This window comes from Amblyomma mixtum, chromosome 10 (assembly GCF_055824585.1).
Source record: "Amblyomma mixtum isolate Tamu chromosome 10, ASM5582458v1, whole genome shotgun sequence".
In the NCBI taxonomy this organism is placed as follows: Eukaryota; Metazoa; Arthropoda; class Arachnida; order Ixodida; family Ixodidae; genus Amblyomma; species Amblyomma mixtum.
Window position 1 is genome coordinate 149,821,671 of NC_143021.1, and position 18,586 is coordinate 149,840,256.

Consider the following 18,586-nt stretch of genomic DNA (forward strand, 5'->3'; position numbering starts at 1 on the left):
TGACCATAGGAAATACATGGGAACTTTCAGAAGCTATACTGTGTCTAAACATGGGATTTTTATGAAGTTTGTGGCAGCGTTTTCTTCTTTAGTGAATAGAGGAAATGTTGCGGACAAATTTTATTGTTTAAGTTTCATTTTTTTACCAATTAGACGCAAAGTTACAGAAAAATGGTGCTTTCAGATATGCCGAACTTTCATGTCGTCTCGGGAAAAAACTAAGCCAAATATCAAAATTTCGTCCGCAACATTTCCTCCCTTTTTCTTTCTTGATTGTTAAGCTGCAATTTTTATCCATATCGAGCCTAGTGTTTGCGTTTTACAGGCTCAGAAAGTTGTGTATGTATTTTCTGCGGGGGTTTGAATTTCGCGCTAAAATTTTACTAGTGCGACGTAGCTCCACCTGGCGAGAAATTATTTTGTCCCTACTACACTCTACCACTAACTTCTTGCTTGTCTGTGTTCGTGCGCACACTTTTTTCTTAGAACCTGGACGAACTTTGATTTCTTTCTTTCCTTTTTTTCTTGCTTGGGCTGTGTTTCGAAAGGATTTTTGCTTTTCTTTTTTCCTCGAGCCTGTGGTGCGAAAAGGAAGCGGGATGCAAGGCCACACCCAAAAGCACCTCACCCCCCCCCCCCCTTCCCGCAGCACACACAGTAAGGCATTGTTCGCACCAAAGCACACGTGAGTCGAGTTATTGGGTCAAAAACCGGTTACTGGGTTCATGTAAACGCGCCGAGTCAAGTCAAGGGGTCGGGACCAGTACACTCCGCCGCAAGGGGTAGGTTGACTCAACTCCACCCTTCCCCGATGTGCTTGTAAACGCTGCCGGGCCGAAAAAACAGAGGGGAGATGATAAATGCCAACTTGTTTTTCACTTGCGCCGTCGCACCTCCGAAGCAGCGGTGGTGTGCCTCAATGTTGGATCCTACCACCGCTCACTCGAATGCGGTGCTCAACGCTTGGTGTCGCTGCTGATGAACCGGTCTCGACTAGCTGAAATCGAGTTCATGTAAATACGCATTGGTCGAGTTGGGTTGACTTCGCTCAGCCCGACCCCCGACACAACCTTATTGGTTCATGTAAACAGATCTAAGCAAGACCTCGCTTATGCAATGCGAAAGTTTGCGCTCAGTCACCGTCACGGTGTAAGAATATATTTAGGTGTTGACACTGCGCTCGGCGGCGCGACCAGGACTTGTTCGCCGCTCCCTGCGCTTCTCTCGAACGCTGACAGATGGCGCTACGCACCCGGGACCCCTAAAGTCACTGGAACTCTGAAAGTACCGCAGCTGTTTTCTCTTCGCCGCCGCGCCGCCTATTGGCCAGTTGCGATCACGTGATTAGGCGCCTCCATAGATGGTCCACTCGCTCTAGGAGCCGACGGGGGCGCAGTGCTTCCGATGGGGTTGGACTGCGTGTTTTACGAAGTAGCACGTTCAGTATCGCATCTGTGTGCGTGTGCGTCTGTCTGTGTGCGTGTGCGCGCGCGTGTCAGTTCCTCTATCTGAGCCTATGTCTGCGTGCGTGTGCGTGTCTCTGTGCGGCGCGCGCATGTGTCTGTGCGCGCGCCTGTATCTGTGTGCGCGCAGTGTGTTGCGCGCGCGTTTGTCTGTGTATGCGTGCGTGTGTCTGTGTATGCGTGTCTCTGTCAGTGCATGTGTCTGCGTGCGTATCTGTGCACTGCGTGTGTCTGTGTGTGTGCGTGTGTCTGTGTATGCGTGTCTCTGTCAGTGCGTGTATCTGCGTGCGTATCTGTGCACCGCGTGTGTCTGTGTATGCGTGTCTCTGTGCGTCGTGTGTCTGTGTGACAGCTATAAATGTCTTCGGTGACGTTGCTTTACGAGATTTCGGAGAGCTCGTCGACTTTAGGGTCACCCAACTGCCTCCCACAAGCCTCCGACCGGCTACTGACCACACGGAGCGAAGAACAGGCGGCAGGAAACAGTAAGCGTAAAGGGAACGTTTTATACGCAGCAGACTTCCAAGTGAACAGATTTACTAAACGTTTTCCTATATCCCGCTGGTATGTACGCAGCCTGCCGGCTTTAAAGTTTTCCGGGTCCCGAAAACATGCATTTGCGAGCCTCTCGCGGAAGCGATAGGACAAGCCTGCTTCTTGCGTTGTTAGCCCACACCCGTGGGCTCAAGAATACGAGAGGCTGCGCAGCTGTCGTGCAACGCTTTCAAGGTTTTCGAAACCCTCACCTCATCTAAGCTCTCAATCATGAATACTTTCATTAATTTTTGCGCAAAACCGATGAACAAGGCCGCCGCAAGGGAGACTTTCTTCGCCTAGCAGACGACGCGCTCGCCGCGCTGGACCACCTCTGGCAACAACACCCCAATGTTGCCTGCGCGCCGCCCGCTGGTTGCGGTACTTTCAGAGTTCCAGTGACTTTAGGGGCCCCTAGTCGCCGAGCTTCGGCAGCCGTAATGCAGATGCCACGGGATCTTTCGGTGCCGCTGCGTGTACGCGTGCTTTGTGAAGTGCGGCAAGACAACGAAGGATTGAAACTGCTGTCGACACCAAATAATTTTGGGCTACTTCGTGTTTTTCTTGCTGAGACTGCATGAATGGGCGGAACAGCAGCGAGGACGCAGCCCTGTGCTGCTTCCGAGCTCGTTATCGAAATGCGTTCATAGCAAATTTTTTTTCGTTCATCCGCACGACTGCTGTGAGCATAGTTAACTACACTGCCTCTTAAATATAAAAGGTCGGACGCAACGCGCCCACATTTGGCCTGAAGAGCCTACGCGTACATAAACATTGCTTGAGCAGTGTATTGCGCCAATGCTGCGAGATGACCGCCGTGTTGAGAACATGGTTAACTTCGGCCACCTGGAGTTCTTTAATTTGCATAGAAACCTCAAGGACGTTTCCGCATTTCGCCTGCATCAGAAATACTTACTCCGCAGCCACGAATAGAACCCGCGCTCTTGTGCTGTATTGCAGAACGCCACTGCCGCTATACGCGCGAACGCCGGGACCAAAACAAAAATCCAAGTGTGCATTTGCGGCTTTTTAATAGCAAGTGCAGTCCACAATTAGGTACGCGAAACGCAAATAGTTACTGGAAATGCCACTGGCGTTGTTTCTGCCAATCTTATCCCTCAGGTCGGCACCGACGATGCTGAGTGGTTGTCTCTAGCACTAGGCCCGAGAACGTAGGTGTAATGCCGGCTGCGGTGGCCGCGAAACAACGCAAAAGGTGCCCGTGTGCTGTGTGATGTGAAGAATCCCATGTGGTCTAAGTTTGGAGCCCTCCATTGCGGCATCTATTAATGCCCATATGCCCCTTCGGGACATTAACAGCACAATTTGCTTTTTTTTTTTTTGCTCAAATGCGGCCTGAATAGCCATTCTGTTGAACAAACAAATTTATTACTACAAGTAGCCTCTCTGAGAGATGTGATTTCCTGTAGTCACTAGGTTACGCACAAAACACAGTGAATCACAACCTACTGGGCTACTTTCGTGTAATCAAGAGCCAAGACCGTGACTGCAATTGTGATGATCACTGCATTCGTTTATTTGGACGATACACTGAGCGAATCATCCTCTATCATCTAGGATGAGCACAGCTTGGCCTGTTTCTTTTTTTCTTGACACTGCTTTGTCATGACAGCATTGGTGTGCTTACAATGCTGCCTCATACGCATGCTGACGTAATAGTGGAGGAGCTGTGCGAGTACTTCTTCCTTGTGATCAGCACATGGGAATGTCATCGTGTATGTATCTATCACTGCGTCTATGGTGTCCCAGTACACCGTGTGGCAGTCTGCATAGTCAACAAAAAACCGCTCCGTATGCTTTAGAAGGTCAAATATGTTGACGTTAGGGTGGGTAAGACGCCCTCTGGTCTTCACATTTGTTAGAGCTGCTTCAGCAAAAGAATTATTTTTTACGCTGAAGGCTGACAAGCAAGCAGCGCAGCTGGTAACTCTTCGCATCTTTCTGCACAAAAAACCGGTGACATAATAAAGTATGCAGTCTGTAATTTGCCCTCCGTCTGATTTGTGTTTCCGAACGATATCTTCACATTCCCAGTCTTCTACTGAAACTAGATCGTCTAGCTTTTCTTTAATTTGATTGATGAATCCAGAGCATGATGCCACTTTGTCGTCTGTTGTAATGAGGGCCCTGAAATATGACGCATCCAGCAATGGTTCCTCACCCTCGACGACTTTGCAATTGCCATACTTCGGAGGTTTAAGGATACTGTAGATCGACAGCGTCTGGTAAAGCTGCATAAAGGTGGGCATCGAAGGGTGATCATTCTGGCTTCCTGCCAACCGTATTTTGCCAAAGAACCGCTCGATAGGATCTTGGTTCATTTTGTTGGTTAGGACATATTTGAAGTTGTGGCAATCAAGCAGCACCTCACAAAGATCCAAAGTGGACTTCAATGTGACTCGAAGTCCCTCGCAAGTGCTCTTTGTCAAGAACATGTCTTTTATAATGTTGCCACTTTCCAGTTCTCTTTCCCAGCTGTCCAGCCAGTCAATTCCATGCTTGAGAATTGCGAGGTCTCGGCTGTTCCTTGTGATCCCTTCTGCTGGAAATCGCCTGTTCAGTGCATCAAACAAATTGTTTAAAAACAACGTGAATTCTTGAGTTTTCTCGCTGCCTATGAGTTTGCGGATACCTTGTTCCCGATAAAACTGAATACCCGCCGCCATGGAGCGGCTAAAGACTTGGGTGGCTAACTTCACACGCATCTTCTCACAGTTACTCGGGTATATGTGAGAGTGCGTTATTTTCGGGCAGACTTTTAGGCCCCCCGCGTTGGCAACGTCTTCCTTGTAGACTTCAGCATAGTACTCCCACTTGATCCACTGTCCTTCGTTTTTCAAGTATCGCTGCTGCTTAAGTCTATTTCTCACACACTTAAACAAGTGTGGAGTGTCAGAAAACGCAAAAACTTTTCTTTCAGGGTCAACTGGGTGCGTGAACGAGTTGCAGCTCTCCTTGAGGCTTCCATTAACACCTAGAATGTTCCACATGCTCCTGTTTGTTGACGCGCCATCACAGACAAACCCATGAATCTTTGCACCGGCTTCTTCGAGCATCACAATAGCTTGGAGAAGCAACTGAGCGAGAATGGAGCCTTTGGTTGCATTTTTTGCTGCGAACACCCCTATAGGTTGAGCGTAGCTATCGCCAAAAGGACAGAACATGAAAACGAGGGCGTGATCAGCGAGCTCATCAGCGTTTCCAGCGTCTGTTGCCAGCCCTACATATGTCATCGTGCGAGAATTGACACGTTTACTTTTTCTAACCTGCATTTCATCGAACATGATAATCCCATGTCGCTTGAAGTCGTCCATTTTTTCTATTTTCCTTTTCAGAGCAGAAAAGAACTTGCTGTCAAATCCCGACTTAAATCCCACCATAGAGACATACCGGCGTATTGTTCGGACTGACGGCAATGCGAGCACTTCGTTTTCCATCAGGAACCTGTAGGCTGCTGGTGACCTGATATGAAGGAGCAAGCAAAGCAGGATCCAGCTGTCCGAGTATCGTCGTCCCTTCTTAGAACCAGTCTTGCCAGCAGCCACACATTCCTTTAACACAAGCTGTTGTGCCTCAGTAAGGTTCGCATCACGAGAAATGCGGTCAAGTGTTTCATCACTTAATTGTTTAAGCTTGGCTTTGCATTTGCTCAGTTCCGCCTCAAGCTTTTTTTTTCCTTTTAGAAGTCGCACTTTGGACCTGTAGCAGGAAATTCTTGCCTTCCGCAAAAGGTCAATGCGGGCTTTTTTGGAAGGGCTGCTTAAAAGACGAATGTGCTTCATTTCTCCTCTCTTCTTCATACGGGAGTAATGTATCCGGAGTGTGTCTTTCAATCTTTCGCAACGGTCGCAACTTGCTTGTTCAGAAAATAACATGCAGTTTCTGTGCCGCCACACGCCACATGCGTCGATATATGCACACTCGGGTTGGATGTTGTGGTACATCTCGCCACCGGGGCCACCAGCGCATACGTGCAGGTTGTGAAACTTGTGAATCACACTCTCCAAGTCGCTTAGGCCGCATGGAACAACATCGCCGCTTATGGCGTTGACAGTTATAGGGTGACCATAAATGAAGGCACGCAGTGACAGCATTCCGCTGGATGAAACTGTAGCATCTAATGACTTCCTCAGGAAAGGTGCCTGGTCGCGTTTCTTCGCCAAAGCCACTTCCGTGAAGACTACAGTCTCCACACCAAAGCTATCAACAACTTGTGTTGCCCACGAGGTTCCTGGAAGTTGAATGCTGGATACATAACTCGAGAGACATGAAAATGTGAGCGGTTCCTTTTCATCTTGGCCGCTGACAGACACTCCCTCGTGACTTTCCTCGACTAATCCGAGGCTGCTGCATGCTGCCAATGGTGCTTCAGTCTGGACGTGACACAATCCATCTGGACCACCCTGATGTGGACTCGTGCGGTTGTCCTGACGAAAAATGAGAGAAATTATATCAGTGGAAATGGATTTAAGGTATTGTTATAAAACATATGCTACTATCAAAAGCAGCCAAACCCAAAAAGCTACAGGCAAAAGTTTCGCGGACTGCTTCAAAAGCTAAGGGCTTAATCATGCTGTATGTTAACAACAGCTAAATTATTTAATGTCCTGGGCTGGGCAGTTACTATTAACCTGTATTGCAAGCAACTGTATCTCGTTATCCAGGGGCACCTATAGGTATCTATGGCATGCCGGGAGGACCGATACGGTTAGCAGAAAGTTATGTACAGGGAACACTAAGCACCTAGAATATTAAGTACCCGGAGCAGTGCAGAAGAGAACAAACCTTAACGTCATGAACGCCAAGGAAGACGGAGGTGGCACTTGAGGAGGTGCCTCCAAGTTCCATGGTGGGAGAAGGGCACGTTCCTTGATCACTCCACTCACATGTCTGCAGTTTCTTCTGAGGGCTCGATGATGGATCGGTGCCTTTTTGTTTTTCACAGACCGTCCCAACGGGCAGTGCGACAGCGGCGGGAGCGGGCCGCTTGCTTGACTGATCGCCACACGTGGCCGTAGACTGTCGTTTTCTAGGAGGCTTTCTTGACCTTGTCGGTTTTGTCAGATATTTCGGACACCCGGGAAAAATACTGGGCACAGCATTCGCCGACAGCACCGGGATCTTCTTCGGTACATTTAAAAGTACCTTGCCATTGAACTCGGCATAGTACGATTTTGATATCATATGCTCGGGAAAGTGCTTCGCGCAGACGTGGTCGCTCGGTTGCAATATCCTATCTGCTCTGGGAATTGCCCGGCGCCAAAGTTCTAAGCGAGCAGGCTCAGACAGAGCTTTAAAAAGTGAAACTTGATCCGGACAACTCCGGTAGCCCGAACTGCAGTTGGGTACGAAGCACTTCTTACCCATAATTGCGTCTAGCAGACTTCTGGACCCGGCTGAAGTTGACAGGTGTGTCACAGCAACAAACAACAGATCACAGACACAATGCACATAGGCCGCGACGACCGTCCATGGCGTCGGCCCGCGCCACCACGTGCGTTTCCACAACTGTCAATCCGGCTTGTGCCGAACCGCGACACAAAAAGCTAGTTCTAGCAAAATTTGCTCGTCCACGATGGAAGCTGACGACGTGGAAGCTGAGATCGTGGTGTTCACAGCTTGTGATGCACTCTCTCAGCCCAAAACATCGACCAACGCAGCCTAAAAGGGCACCTAAAGCAGGGCACGCCGGAGAAGGGAATATACGGCTCTGGGCACGCCGCTTGCCGCACCGAAATCGAAGGGCCTCTGCTCCGCAGCGCCCCCGCGCCGCTGCGGTCGGCGCATGTACTAGAGGGCGAACACAATCTGTGCGCGCTCTCCGCCGCGGCGGGCGGCCAGTGTCAACACCTAAATATATTCTTACACCGTGGTCACCGTGCATAGCTACAGGACGCTCTCGGTGCTTTTGCAAACCACACTTCTCGTCCTTTTAAGTTTCATCCAACTTTGATCTGCTTGGCGCCTTGTTTGTGCTGAGAAGCGGAAGATGGGTGTTCGGCGCAGGGAAGGCTCGTACGAGACTAGGCAAAGTAAGCTACAGGCTGTCACTACCACCGAGGACATGCTTCTGTAGCTATGTAAGGAAGGCTACACGGGAATGGGAAGAAAACCAGTCAAAAGGCCTTGACTGCCGTGGTCGTCGCTAGGCCTATAGCCTCTTTCGCATCGAAGCCGCTGCGGCCGGCGCTTCGGAAGTCGCCTGAGCTATGATAAAAGGCTTACTCTACACATCGCTTTGCAGTCAACAGCATCATCTCACAATAAAATAATAGTGGTCACTTTCCGCGATGCCTTCAGCAGCGAAGCGAGCGGGCGCCAGGCGAGCCGGACCCCAACGTCGGGCCAGCGGCAGCTGCGAGGCGGTTGTGGCAAAAAGTTTGCTCGTGTTACAGTCGTTACCTTTACCAGCAGCTCAGTATTGTTCAGCGATCCTCAAGAATGACATTTTTTCACATTTCTTATCCCAGGATTTGTTGTTTACGTCAAGAACACACTTTAGCTCGTTTTTGTGACACCGGCAGACAGGATCCAGGCTGGCCGGCCGGCCGGCATGCTCGGCGTACCTCACGTTCGCACAAGAAAACACAAAACAGCTATGATACCAGAGAAGATGCTTCCGAGGTTCGAGCAACGACAATATGCCTGTGCAAGAGTGGATCTTTCGGCAACGACACCGCCTGCGGCAACGCCGTGTGACGAACTCCGCGCTGGTCCCAGGTTGCCCTAGTCGTCGCTAGGCCTACTGGTTTCGCATCGAAGCCGCAGCTGACGGCGCTTCGGAAGTCGCCTGCTATAAACGGCCTATCATTCACATCGCTTTACTGCCAACTCGTCCCGTAATAAAAGATATGTTCGATTTCCACGACACCTTCCGCAACGGAGCTAGCAGACGGTAGGCGAACCGCACCATGTAGCAGCAGCACCAAAGCGGCGGTTGGATGAAATCTGATTGTATCGCAGTTATTACTGCTACCAGCAACTCTACATTGGCGAGCAATTGTCAGAGATGATGCGTTTTTGATATGCATCTATCCCAGAGTTTGCTATGGACGAGAACAAACAATACTATTGCGTTTTTCAGTCGCCGGTGGTCGGCATCAAGGCTGGCAGGCCGACCCGGCGTGGCTCGGCCCCGAGAGCCCTGAGCAGCCCGCTTTAAAGGCCGGGATACATGCGACGTTTTTTTGGACGACATTCGCGCGGCAGAAAACGTCGCGACGGCGCGACGCCCGGCTGGAGATACATGGAGCGTTGAAGCGGCGGCGCGCCGCCGCGTATCCCTCGACGCGAAAGCAAATGTGATCAACTAGTGGCGAACACCACTGTGCAAGAAGGTCTGTGAGAACCGCGACGCTGACCATTCTGTTAAAATATGGAAAGTTTCACTTCGACACCACTGTACAAATTTTAGCACGCGCGCTTAAGTATCTATAAAGATTTGCGTGCTCGAATGCATGCCGTCGCGTACCTTTGGACGCCCACTCAGCCGCGGACACCAGCGGCTGCGGTTTTCTTCGACACATTCGCTTCAGGAAGGGAGCGCAGGCATTCCGATCCAAGATTCAGCCGTGTTCTCCAAAAAAAGCGACATTTCAAGTCTGATTAAGCGTTTATTTTCACGACAATAACATTTCCGTGCCAAAAACACGGCGTAGCTCGACGGCCATGGCGGCCATGTTGGCGGCGGCAGGCAGAGGACCGGAAGAGCTGGCTTTCTGCGCTGCTATTGGCTCGCTTTAGCCGCCGCTTCCGGTCTCACCGGACGCCGCGCGTCAAAATCTAGCCGGTCCTGATCGGCGGCGGCGGGCGTTTTTCTCGACGCCGGGAGTCAAATGTGTGCCGTCGGGCGAAAATCGACGACTCGCCGCGGTAAAAACGCTCCATGTATTCCGGCCTACGCTGCCGCTCTCCGCGCTCGTATCGGCTCCCGCTTCCCGTCGTAGCGCTTGCAGCGCGCGGCTCGTCGTTGACACCCAGCAGGTTGGACGCAGGCGATGAGCTGCGATCAGTCGTTGCGAGGTCGTTCGCAACGGCGCGCCGCAGCGAATCGCACACACTTTTTGCTCATGTGTCCCCGCCTTAAGGCTGAAATCCCATTTCGGCACTCATCCGCAAAAGTCGTTCCTTCAGCTCGGGGTACATAGTTCGAGAGAAGCCGCAGCGACGGTTGCGAGACACAGGTGAACACAGCGGGAAAGCGAGCGAGCGAAAGAGCGTGTCAACCGGAAGTAAACAAACCGATCTCGACGATGACGTATTTGTGGGCGGACCATGGTCCCGGCCTGTAATTTTTATTTTTTTATGGTTCGCTCCGGTGTACGAGTTGAGAGGGAAAAGGCTGGAGGTCATTTTTAATAGCCATTATCTCTGGTTCCACACAAGGTACATAAAAAAGTTTTGCGGTAGGATGATCGATCGTTCAGTGTCTATCAATACTTCGACTTCTCTTTGCCTACATGGACACCTTTTCAGGGACCCTTTAAGCACAGCAGTAGAAAAATCGTTTTGTCACTACTGCTTGAGCGCGCCACGCAACAGTTTTCTGCTTCTTGCACCCGTTCGCAAGCAGAGTTTTGACGACGGCGAACTACTAGTTCGTGTTTGAAATAAATTTGGACGACATGGTTTAGCTCCATAATTTTGGAAGTACGAAAGAAACGAGGGCGAAAGGTACACTTGAACAATCACAAAACACTTAGACAACTGTTTAATGTGACAGCTGTGTAAAACCAGCAATGAAGATTAATCGATGAAACGCACACCGTAAACCAGGCATATTAAAGGTGGCAGACACACACACACACACACACACACACACACACACACACACACACACACACACACACACACACACACACACACACACACACACACACACACACACACACACACACACACACACACACACACACACACACACACACACACACACACACACACACGAGTGCTGGCACACACACAAAAGAAAGATTTTTTCCCAACAGATTAAGAAGTTTGACTTAAGATTTTGTTAGCGCGAAGGAAATGTCAGTGAAGTTCCTCGCACATACTTCTTGCGGCATGATCTATCGTCACTATTCCTCGCTCTCCTTCAATTCGTTCGTAAAAATGAACGCGGTGCTATGAAAAAAAACAAAAAACTAGCAAGCACCTGCAAGCACCAGAACCTACATGCTGCGTCGCCTTTGTGTAGAGAGGTGCATTCCCTCTCATAAAAGCTTATACTTCGCCGAAGCTTCTAGTTTATATACAAAACAATTGCGCGTCAGTTCATCCACATAGAGCGGCCAGGGTGGTAAGCACGAGCACGTTACCTGTTGACCACTGCTGCTTTCTAGTTTTATTTCTTGTTGTGCGGTAGCAACTTTGAGACCGCTATAAACAAATGTGGCGAAGTCTGCACTGAAATGTTATAATATGAGCCCTTTGCCACGCCGTTCTTGAGCTCTCTAAGCCTAATTTCCAAGCGTCGACCTGTCTTGGGTATGTAATTCATGATACCGGAAGTCTTATCTCTTTGCGCAACTAAATGGCAGCATCTCGAATCAGAACTCTGAGACTGCGAATGAGAGTGCGAAAGCACTCGCAAGGGGTACTGAGAATGCACTAAAGCCTGTTGTCATTACACCTAAACGCGCAGCGTACCGACTTGTGGTTTCCTAACAGCCCTGTACGGGAGTATATCGGACCATGTAGAACAAACACGTAGTTCCCAGTTGGCAGTACCAGATGTACCATTTGGCATCTATTTTTTCCTTACAATACTTATATCAACTCGCTAAGGCAACATCGAAAGGAAGGAGAGGGTAATACAGTCTAGCCCGGTTATAACGAAGTCGGCGGGAATCGGAAATCACTTCGCTATATCCGCTATTTCGTTATATGTGGACTACGAAAAAAAAATGCAAACATCGGCATACCGATTTATTGCCGCTGAAAGAAGTCGTCCAGCGTCCCCTGAACACGTTTCGCGAGTGCGGACTTCAGGATTGCGGCTTCCATACCATCCAACTGCGAACCAAAGATCTGGTCGAACTCCGCGATAACGCGATAACGATAAAAATGAGCCACGCTTCCAACATGCACAATGCTGCCGCGCTTTCTCCCTGCCTTGCGCACCGCAGCACCGACATAAAACAAAGCGCGCGCTGCCACACCTCCTGCAGACTGCAGTCCAGCCGTGGCGCCGACTGCCTGGGAGAAATAGAGAACCGAGATTGGCCAAGACGGCCGCTCTCTGCGACGTCATCGAAAAAAAAAATCGTCTCTGTTCTTTTTTACATTTTTCCCCTGCGCGGCGTGCTCTACCGCTCTACGCCGTGACGCCGTTCAAGGACGGCGCAACACGAGACCGGCGTGCTATGCGATGCAGTGAAGCAACCTTTCGCTCCGCAGGAGAGCAGACGACGCCACGAAAGGACGCCGTCAGCCGAATTTTGCTCTTATTTTCGCGGAAAAAATCGCCTCAAGGAAGCAAAAATGTGTTGATTGGCAGATTATTTTTCGGTTGGTATTAAATCTCTTCGTTATATCCGCTGACGCGCTCTTATTCACTTCGTTAAAACCGGACCCAAAATGTATTGAAAATGCAAAAATGGGAATGGGAAATTGAAATCCCTTCGTTATAACCGCTATTTCGCTATAAGTGGCTTCGTTATAAACGGGCTAGACTGTACATCTGACAAAAACAGCCTAAGTATGAACATGAATAACTAACAATATTGCAGATGTGAGTGTTTTACGCAACGTAATACAACATGGAATAATTTACATTTACTCGGCCTATTCTTAACAAGTAAAACCTGGTACGCTGTAATGGCCCTCCCGTCCTTTCAAGCAGCCTTGATGAGTATGGTGTCAAGGGTACATGTAATAAAGAGTACAACATGAAAAAACGGCGAAATATTTAGTTTCGAACAACATGCAGCAAATAGCATAGAGCTTGCGAGTTCACTTCGTACTACTTTTGTAAGGATCGTACGCTCATTTTGTATGCATACCTTACGTCAAAAAAATATATGCGCACAAAAACTATGCATAAATAGTGCTTAGGTGACAGCGAACCTCACCTCTATCGTAGGCGGCCAAATATGTCGGACTATTTATCTAAAAGTAGGTTGAAGTTATTCTTCTCTTTTCCCCAAAAAAATTTCTAATATTAATGATGAGAAACAAAAACTGATGTTATCAAAGCTGAAAAGTGCCCCCCCCCCCCCCCCCCCCCCCTATGTAATAACCTCGTCTGGAGGGCCTTTAGGGGTAACGTGAATAAATAAATAAACTGGGAGCAGTGTGAAATCAATGTTTTTTTTTTGAGGTATTCAGGGTTTTTGAAGCATCAGTGATCTTGCACGTTACGAATATACTGTAGTCGGATACAAATTAAGAAGATAGCGATTTTTCCCCGTCAAAGGATCCTTTTCCATCCAATGGCGTCGACCGGTATTCATAGAGTTGCTAGTTTGAAAATGCAGGGAGTGGAAGCTGAAAACAAATAGCCCTCGACCCCCCCCCTCTCCCCCTGCATTTTCGGGGTTAGTCCCTTCCGTTCATTGTCACGCCACTCCCTGAATTTTCACGCAGCTCACTCTAGGAGGTTCATGAGAATTGGCCGGTGTCATTGGCTGAAAGGGGGTGCTTTGACGGTGAAAACCAGCTTTTTTCTTCACTTGTACGCGACTATAGTACCGCAGTCATTCTACGTAGGTATCGATGACGGTGGCACTCCATGATCGAGGGTGTAGATCCTGAAGCTTCCTGATGGCTTAGTGATCCCTCGACATGTCGAAGAAACGCACTACACTAGGCCTTCGGACATCAAGTGCCCTTTATTGCTCTGCCACAGCCCATGAACATTTAATTAGACGCGCCTGCCTCTCACAACGTTCGCCCACCCGTCGAGTTCTCGCCTAGGCGATGTTTTTCCCTCGGAGTTCCGCCAACCCGTCCGCATCTCTTCTCCAAGACCCCTTTCGCGCCACAAAATCGGCCTTAAATAAGCTTCCCCAGCCTTCTGAGGACCATTCATTTAACCAATCGTAAATGCGGTAGTTAAAGCTAATGAGCCGAATTTCCTTCAAATTCAGGGAGCCAGTGGCACGCCGAGGCACACGAGGATGTCTCCTCACGAGCACCACATGCATTCAACGTTTCCGCTCATTTATTTCGGCTTGTAGCTGCCTCTCGAATACACAAACACAAAAACGAAAGTGAAAACACAAGAAAAACGAACCCGCAGCGGGGATCGCGCGCACTGCACTAGTCATTCTCCCCCCGTTCGTTGCTCGGTTGTGGCATATTTGGTTATCGACACGCGGTGTGCCGTCGGAAGCAATATTCTGCACGCAAGGGGTCCAGCGCCAACTCCGCTTGGAGGCCCGGACGTGGCCTTGCAAGGCTTCTCCTTTTCGCTGCCGGTTAACCTTCAATCCAGGAGAGCCGCGTTTGTTTCAAAACAGACACATAGAAACGACCAAGGGCAGGTGGCTGCTCACGGAGCCCTTACACGACGCTAAAATCAGAAGCGAGGACTAACTGCCCAATGGCCCCATGCGCAACAGGTCGGCAATGTAACTGCCACCTTTCTCAAAAGTAACCCGGGAAGGGGTTTGCTTCTGAACCGTATATCGCAGCCGTTCGGCACACCTGAAGACCGAAAGGTCTAAGGAAAACGTGGACAAGGATTCTGCTTTCCTTACACAGAACTCTAGTTGAAGAGACAAAAGAGCTACTACTGCGGTTAGTTGGAAATACATCTTGGAAGGTACTGGTGAGCGCTATCAAAATACGGAAAGGAACTAACACACAGCACGAAGGCCTTTCGAACAACAGTTTAATCTCTGAAGAAACAGGACTATATGCACATATTGATGTCATATCATACACAAAAGATGGAGGAGCGCGTACACGCTCACAAGACAAGGAAAAAAAGGAAAAGGAAAAAAGAAGGAGAAAGATACAGGAAAAAAAAAACAGGAAAACGATCAACACGTGCGCTTACAAAAGCCGAAGATTACTTTTCTGGAGGTTCCCGCTAACATCACCGAAGGCGAGCTGACGCGTTTCTTATCTGGAGCAACGTGCATTGCGAAAGCTTCAATAATTTCACGTTCCCGTCTGCTTCTAGCCAGACCTACTATTACCTTGGTGTCTTTTAGCAGTGGTTTGCATTTACAGTGTGCGCAGTGAGGTGCCAGATTCCCGGATTTTGCAAGTTGAAGACGTGCCATAAGTACTTCACTGCGCGACTAAGAAAGAAGCTCCGTTGCTTGTCTAGTTGTCACGAACACGGTACGTCGCTATACTAGTTTCAAATTTTTTCGCCTTCCTTTTCCTTGCATCTAGACTGGCATTAAAGGTGCACTGAAGAGGAATCTGAACTCGTCTTTTTGCTGCGGGAACTCGATCTACACGTTCTGAGCGTACTTCCATGTTCAATTAACCATGTTCAATGTACCTTCCTGAGATTTTTTTTTTTCAGTATCATGTTTTGTTGCCATGTATTGTTACAATAGGCATTTCTTCATTTAGTCGTGTCAAAACGACTGTTCTTCTGACATGCTTTTTGTTGTTAAATGTTTGTCAAGTGCCACCTGTCGTTTCCATATAGGGGGGCGGGGACTAGTCAAGCTGCGGTTGCAGCTTTTAGCCCCGTCTCCCTCCATCTTTTTTTGATGGAAAATAAAGTAAAAAAAAAACAAACTTAGAAACTTCGACTTATTGCACTGTGTGGCCGATTTCTCTTATTAAATCGAATTAATGTCCGGCTCCCACCTTTTTTTTTGAATTCTCCCCGTACGGTGCGTGGAGTCGACGAACGCGTGGAGTGCCTTTCAGCCAGCTCCGTGGAGGCTTTGCTTTCGCTTTATTTTGTTTTTTAGGTTTCCGTGAATAAATAGTTTCATTCGCAGATAATATAACCGCAAACTAAGCCCGCAGAAATAAAAATACGCGCGGACTATTTGCTACTAGGGATTACTACGTATCAATTCGCCGATGGCAGAGCGGCAAGCGGCCACGGAGCTGGCTGAAAGGCACTCCACGCGTTGGTCGACTCCACGCACCGTACGGGGAGAATTAAAAAAAAATGTGGGAGCCGGACGTTAACCCAATTTAATTAGGGAAATCGGCCACACAGGGCAATAAATCGAAATTTCTAAGAATGCTCGGAACATGTCAATCGAGTTCCCGCGGTAAAAAGACGAGTCCATATTCCTGTTCAGTGCACCTTTAACACTTTCAGAAAAAGAAAGCCAGAAGAAAAAAATCGAGCGGCTACTTACACCTCATGGCCCACGGCTCGAGATTCTGGAAGGCGCGCATAGTCTTGAGGAGAGCGACGCTGCACTCCGGGCGGATTTCGGCGCCCAGAACCTTCTTCAGTACCGACGACGGTATGCTGGCCATGCCACATGCCACGATGTCCCGCACAGTTTTGGCGTAGTCCACGCTGTCCCCATGCTGTGCCGACTCCGCTGTCGTCGATGTCGGCCCGAATCCCGCCGACTTATCTCCTTTCATGCCTGTTGATGTCGCATTCTCTGCTGTGCACCGCTGCGCGAAGATGACCAGAAGCACCAAGCCCATGGCCACGAGCACAGATCGTGTGATTAAAGGGAATGTATGGGAACCTCTAGGCTTAAAGAACGAACACATTGGGGGCGATGATGAGAGCGAGAAAAACTAAAAACAAACTTTAGGCCACAAAAAAATTATAAAAAAATTCTTTGCCACCTATACTGGACTTGGGTGAATTCAAGATTGGAGAAAATAGTTCCTAGGCAGCATATTAAAGTTCTGTGTCACTGCAATTTGAAATACGCGCATGCACTGACTGCACTCGAATTACTGAATCAACTGACAAACTAAGACGCCTCACTGTGCTGTCCTCGGTGGGTCACAAACGCATTGCCTTTACGCGCCTGCAGCGTCTTGCAGCGAGCCGGGAGCCAAACAACAGGCGCTCGATGAATTATGCACGTGCGGGACCAAGTAAGGCTGAGTGAACCGTGCAATCGAGCCCTTGCCTTATTACTCCGACTATCTTGCTCTGCCTGAAGGTCTAACGTCCTCTCCAGATACTTCCCCTAGGACGGTCGGTCACTTTCCCCACCACTCTTTCTTTTGGCAGGAGAAGGCAGCCGACTTTTTCCGAGCACCTGAGAGTCATAATCTGTTCCCTTCACACCCGTGTCTGCCTAGAGGAAAAAATGGTCTTCAAACAGTCGACAGTTAATGAACGCAGAGACAGAGTGAGTGTTTTGGTTCTTCTGATTGCTAAACACACAAATACACAGGCTGTCCAAAGTAAAGTGAAATGCTGAAAAAAAACACGCAAACTTTTTATATTTTGTTGTCAGCTGCATCTCGAGGCTTTTAAGTATTTTAGGTTTCCTGCATTATACCACAAAATGGCTGTCTCGCAATCGGAGTCTACTGTAGCTTAGGATGTGGCTCGTTGTGTTGCTTTCTAATTACAGCATCCTCTATTATGCAGCCTAAGAACCAAAGGTGATCCAGAGGTCACATGCAATCAGAGACACCATTTGGACAACAGAACGTGTGAATTAAGAGACCATCGCTCTGCACTTATTTTTTGCCAGTGGCTGTTACATGTAAAGGCCATCGACACGATTTTCCTGAGTGAAGAGATATTTTTATGTTATCGCGGAAAAAACGCCCCTGCCAATCAAAGGCGTCTGCAGAACTTTTTCCAGGGGGGAAGGGCATCCGATGTCCGGGGATGGGGGAGGCGGTAGGTTTGTAGTGCTTTCTACTACGGAATAAATAATATCCGTAATTCCAAGGCCGGACAACCGCCCCCCCCCCCCCCCCCCCTTGCGCCCCCCTTCCGGACGCCCATGCTGCCAATGCTCCCCTTCTACCTCGCAAGCCTTTCGGAGCTGTACATGAGACCAGAAAAGCGCTCTGTCTGTGCAGCTCTCTGACCAACTGCACGTAGGTCGACGACCTCTCCTCACCAACTGTATGAGGGGGGATGAGGGGGCGCTAGTTTAGAGCTGCCAGCGTAAAGAAAATTTCTCCCTTCACGAGCCTCTACGGTCACGTAAAAAAAAAGATAAACTGCGAAAGAGTTGAGAGCAATAGTTTAGCTTTTTTGGGTATTTCTGTATGCCTTTTTCGATATAGTGGCGTTTGCAGGAAGAAGAGTTAAAGGCCCCCGAAATTATATTACGAGGCGCAATTGTATATTAGCCCCGTTGCCGGCTACAGGCGACCATTCAGGCTGCTCACCCTTCGCCGCTATTCCGAACTCGTCGAGAAACTTCATTAAGTTTTTTTTTTTTTTGGTGGCATCAAGAACACCGCGAGAGCCAGCAAAAATTGGTGTCTTCAGTTCTTGCACGGGCAACGCGTTCGCATTTCGTACAAAAATATCTCTCTTGTTTTTCCTCCTCGTTTCAGATGACACCTGTACTAAGCTTTGAATAACGCTTTAAGTACTCATGAATATAAAACGCGTTGTTCGTTTATATTTAACAAATACGGAGATTCTAGTTCCGTTTCTAAAACCATGCCAGAAAAAAGCATCCGATGATAAGTAA

The 18,586-nt window shown here is 48.9% G+C and overlaps 1 protein-coding gene across 2 annotated transcripts in view; it reads right to left on the bottom strand.

Moving 5' to 3' along the window:
• The window catches only part of LOC149327340 (nose resistant to fluoxetine protein 6-like), a 73,314-nt gene extending 56,212 nt beyond the window's left edge, over positions 1-17,102 (bottom strand). For both annotated transcript variants that reach the window (XM_089563461.1, XM_089563460.1), the window contains exon 1: positions 16,304-17,102. In XM_089563461.1, coding sequence (XP_089419587.1) covers positions 16,304-16,676 — 373 coding nt within the window. In that variant the 5' untranslated portion in view covers positions 16,677-17,102. The remainder of the gene's footprint in view (positions 1-16,303) is intronic.
• Between the last annotated feature and the right edge of the window lie 1,484 nt (positions 17,103-18,586).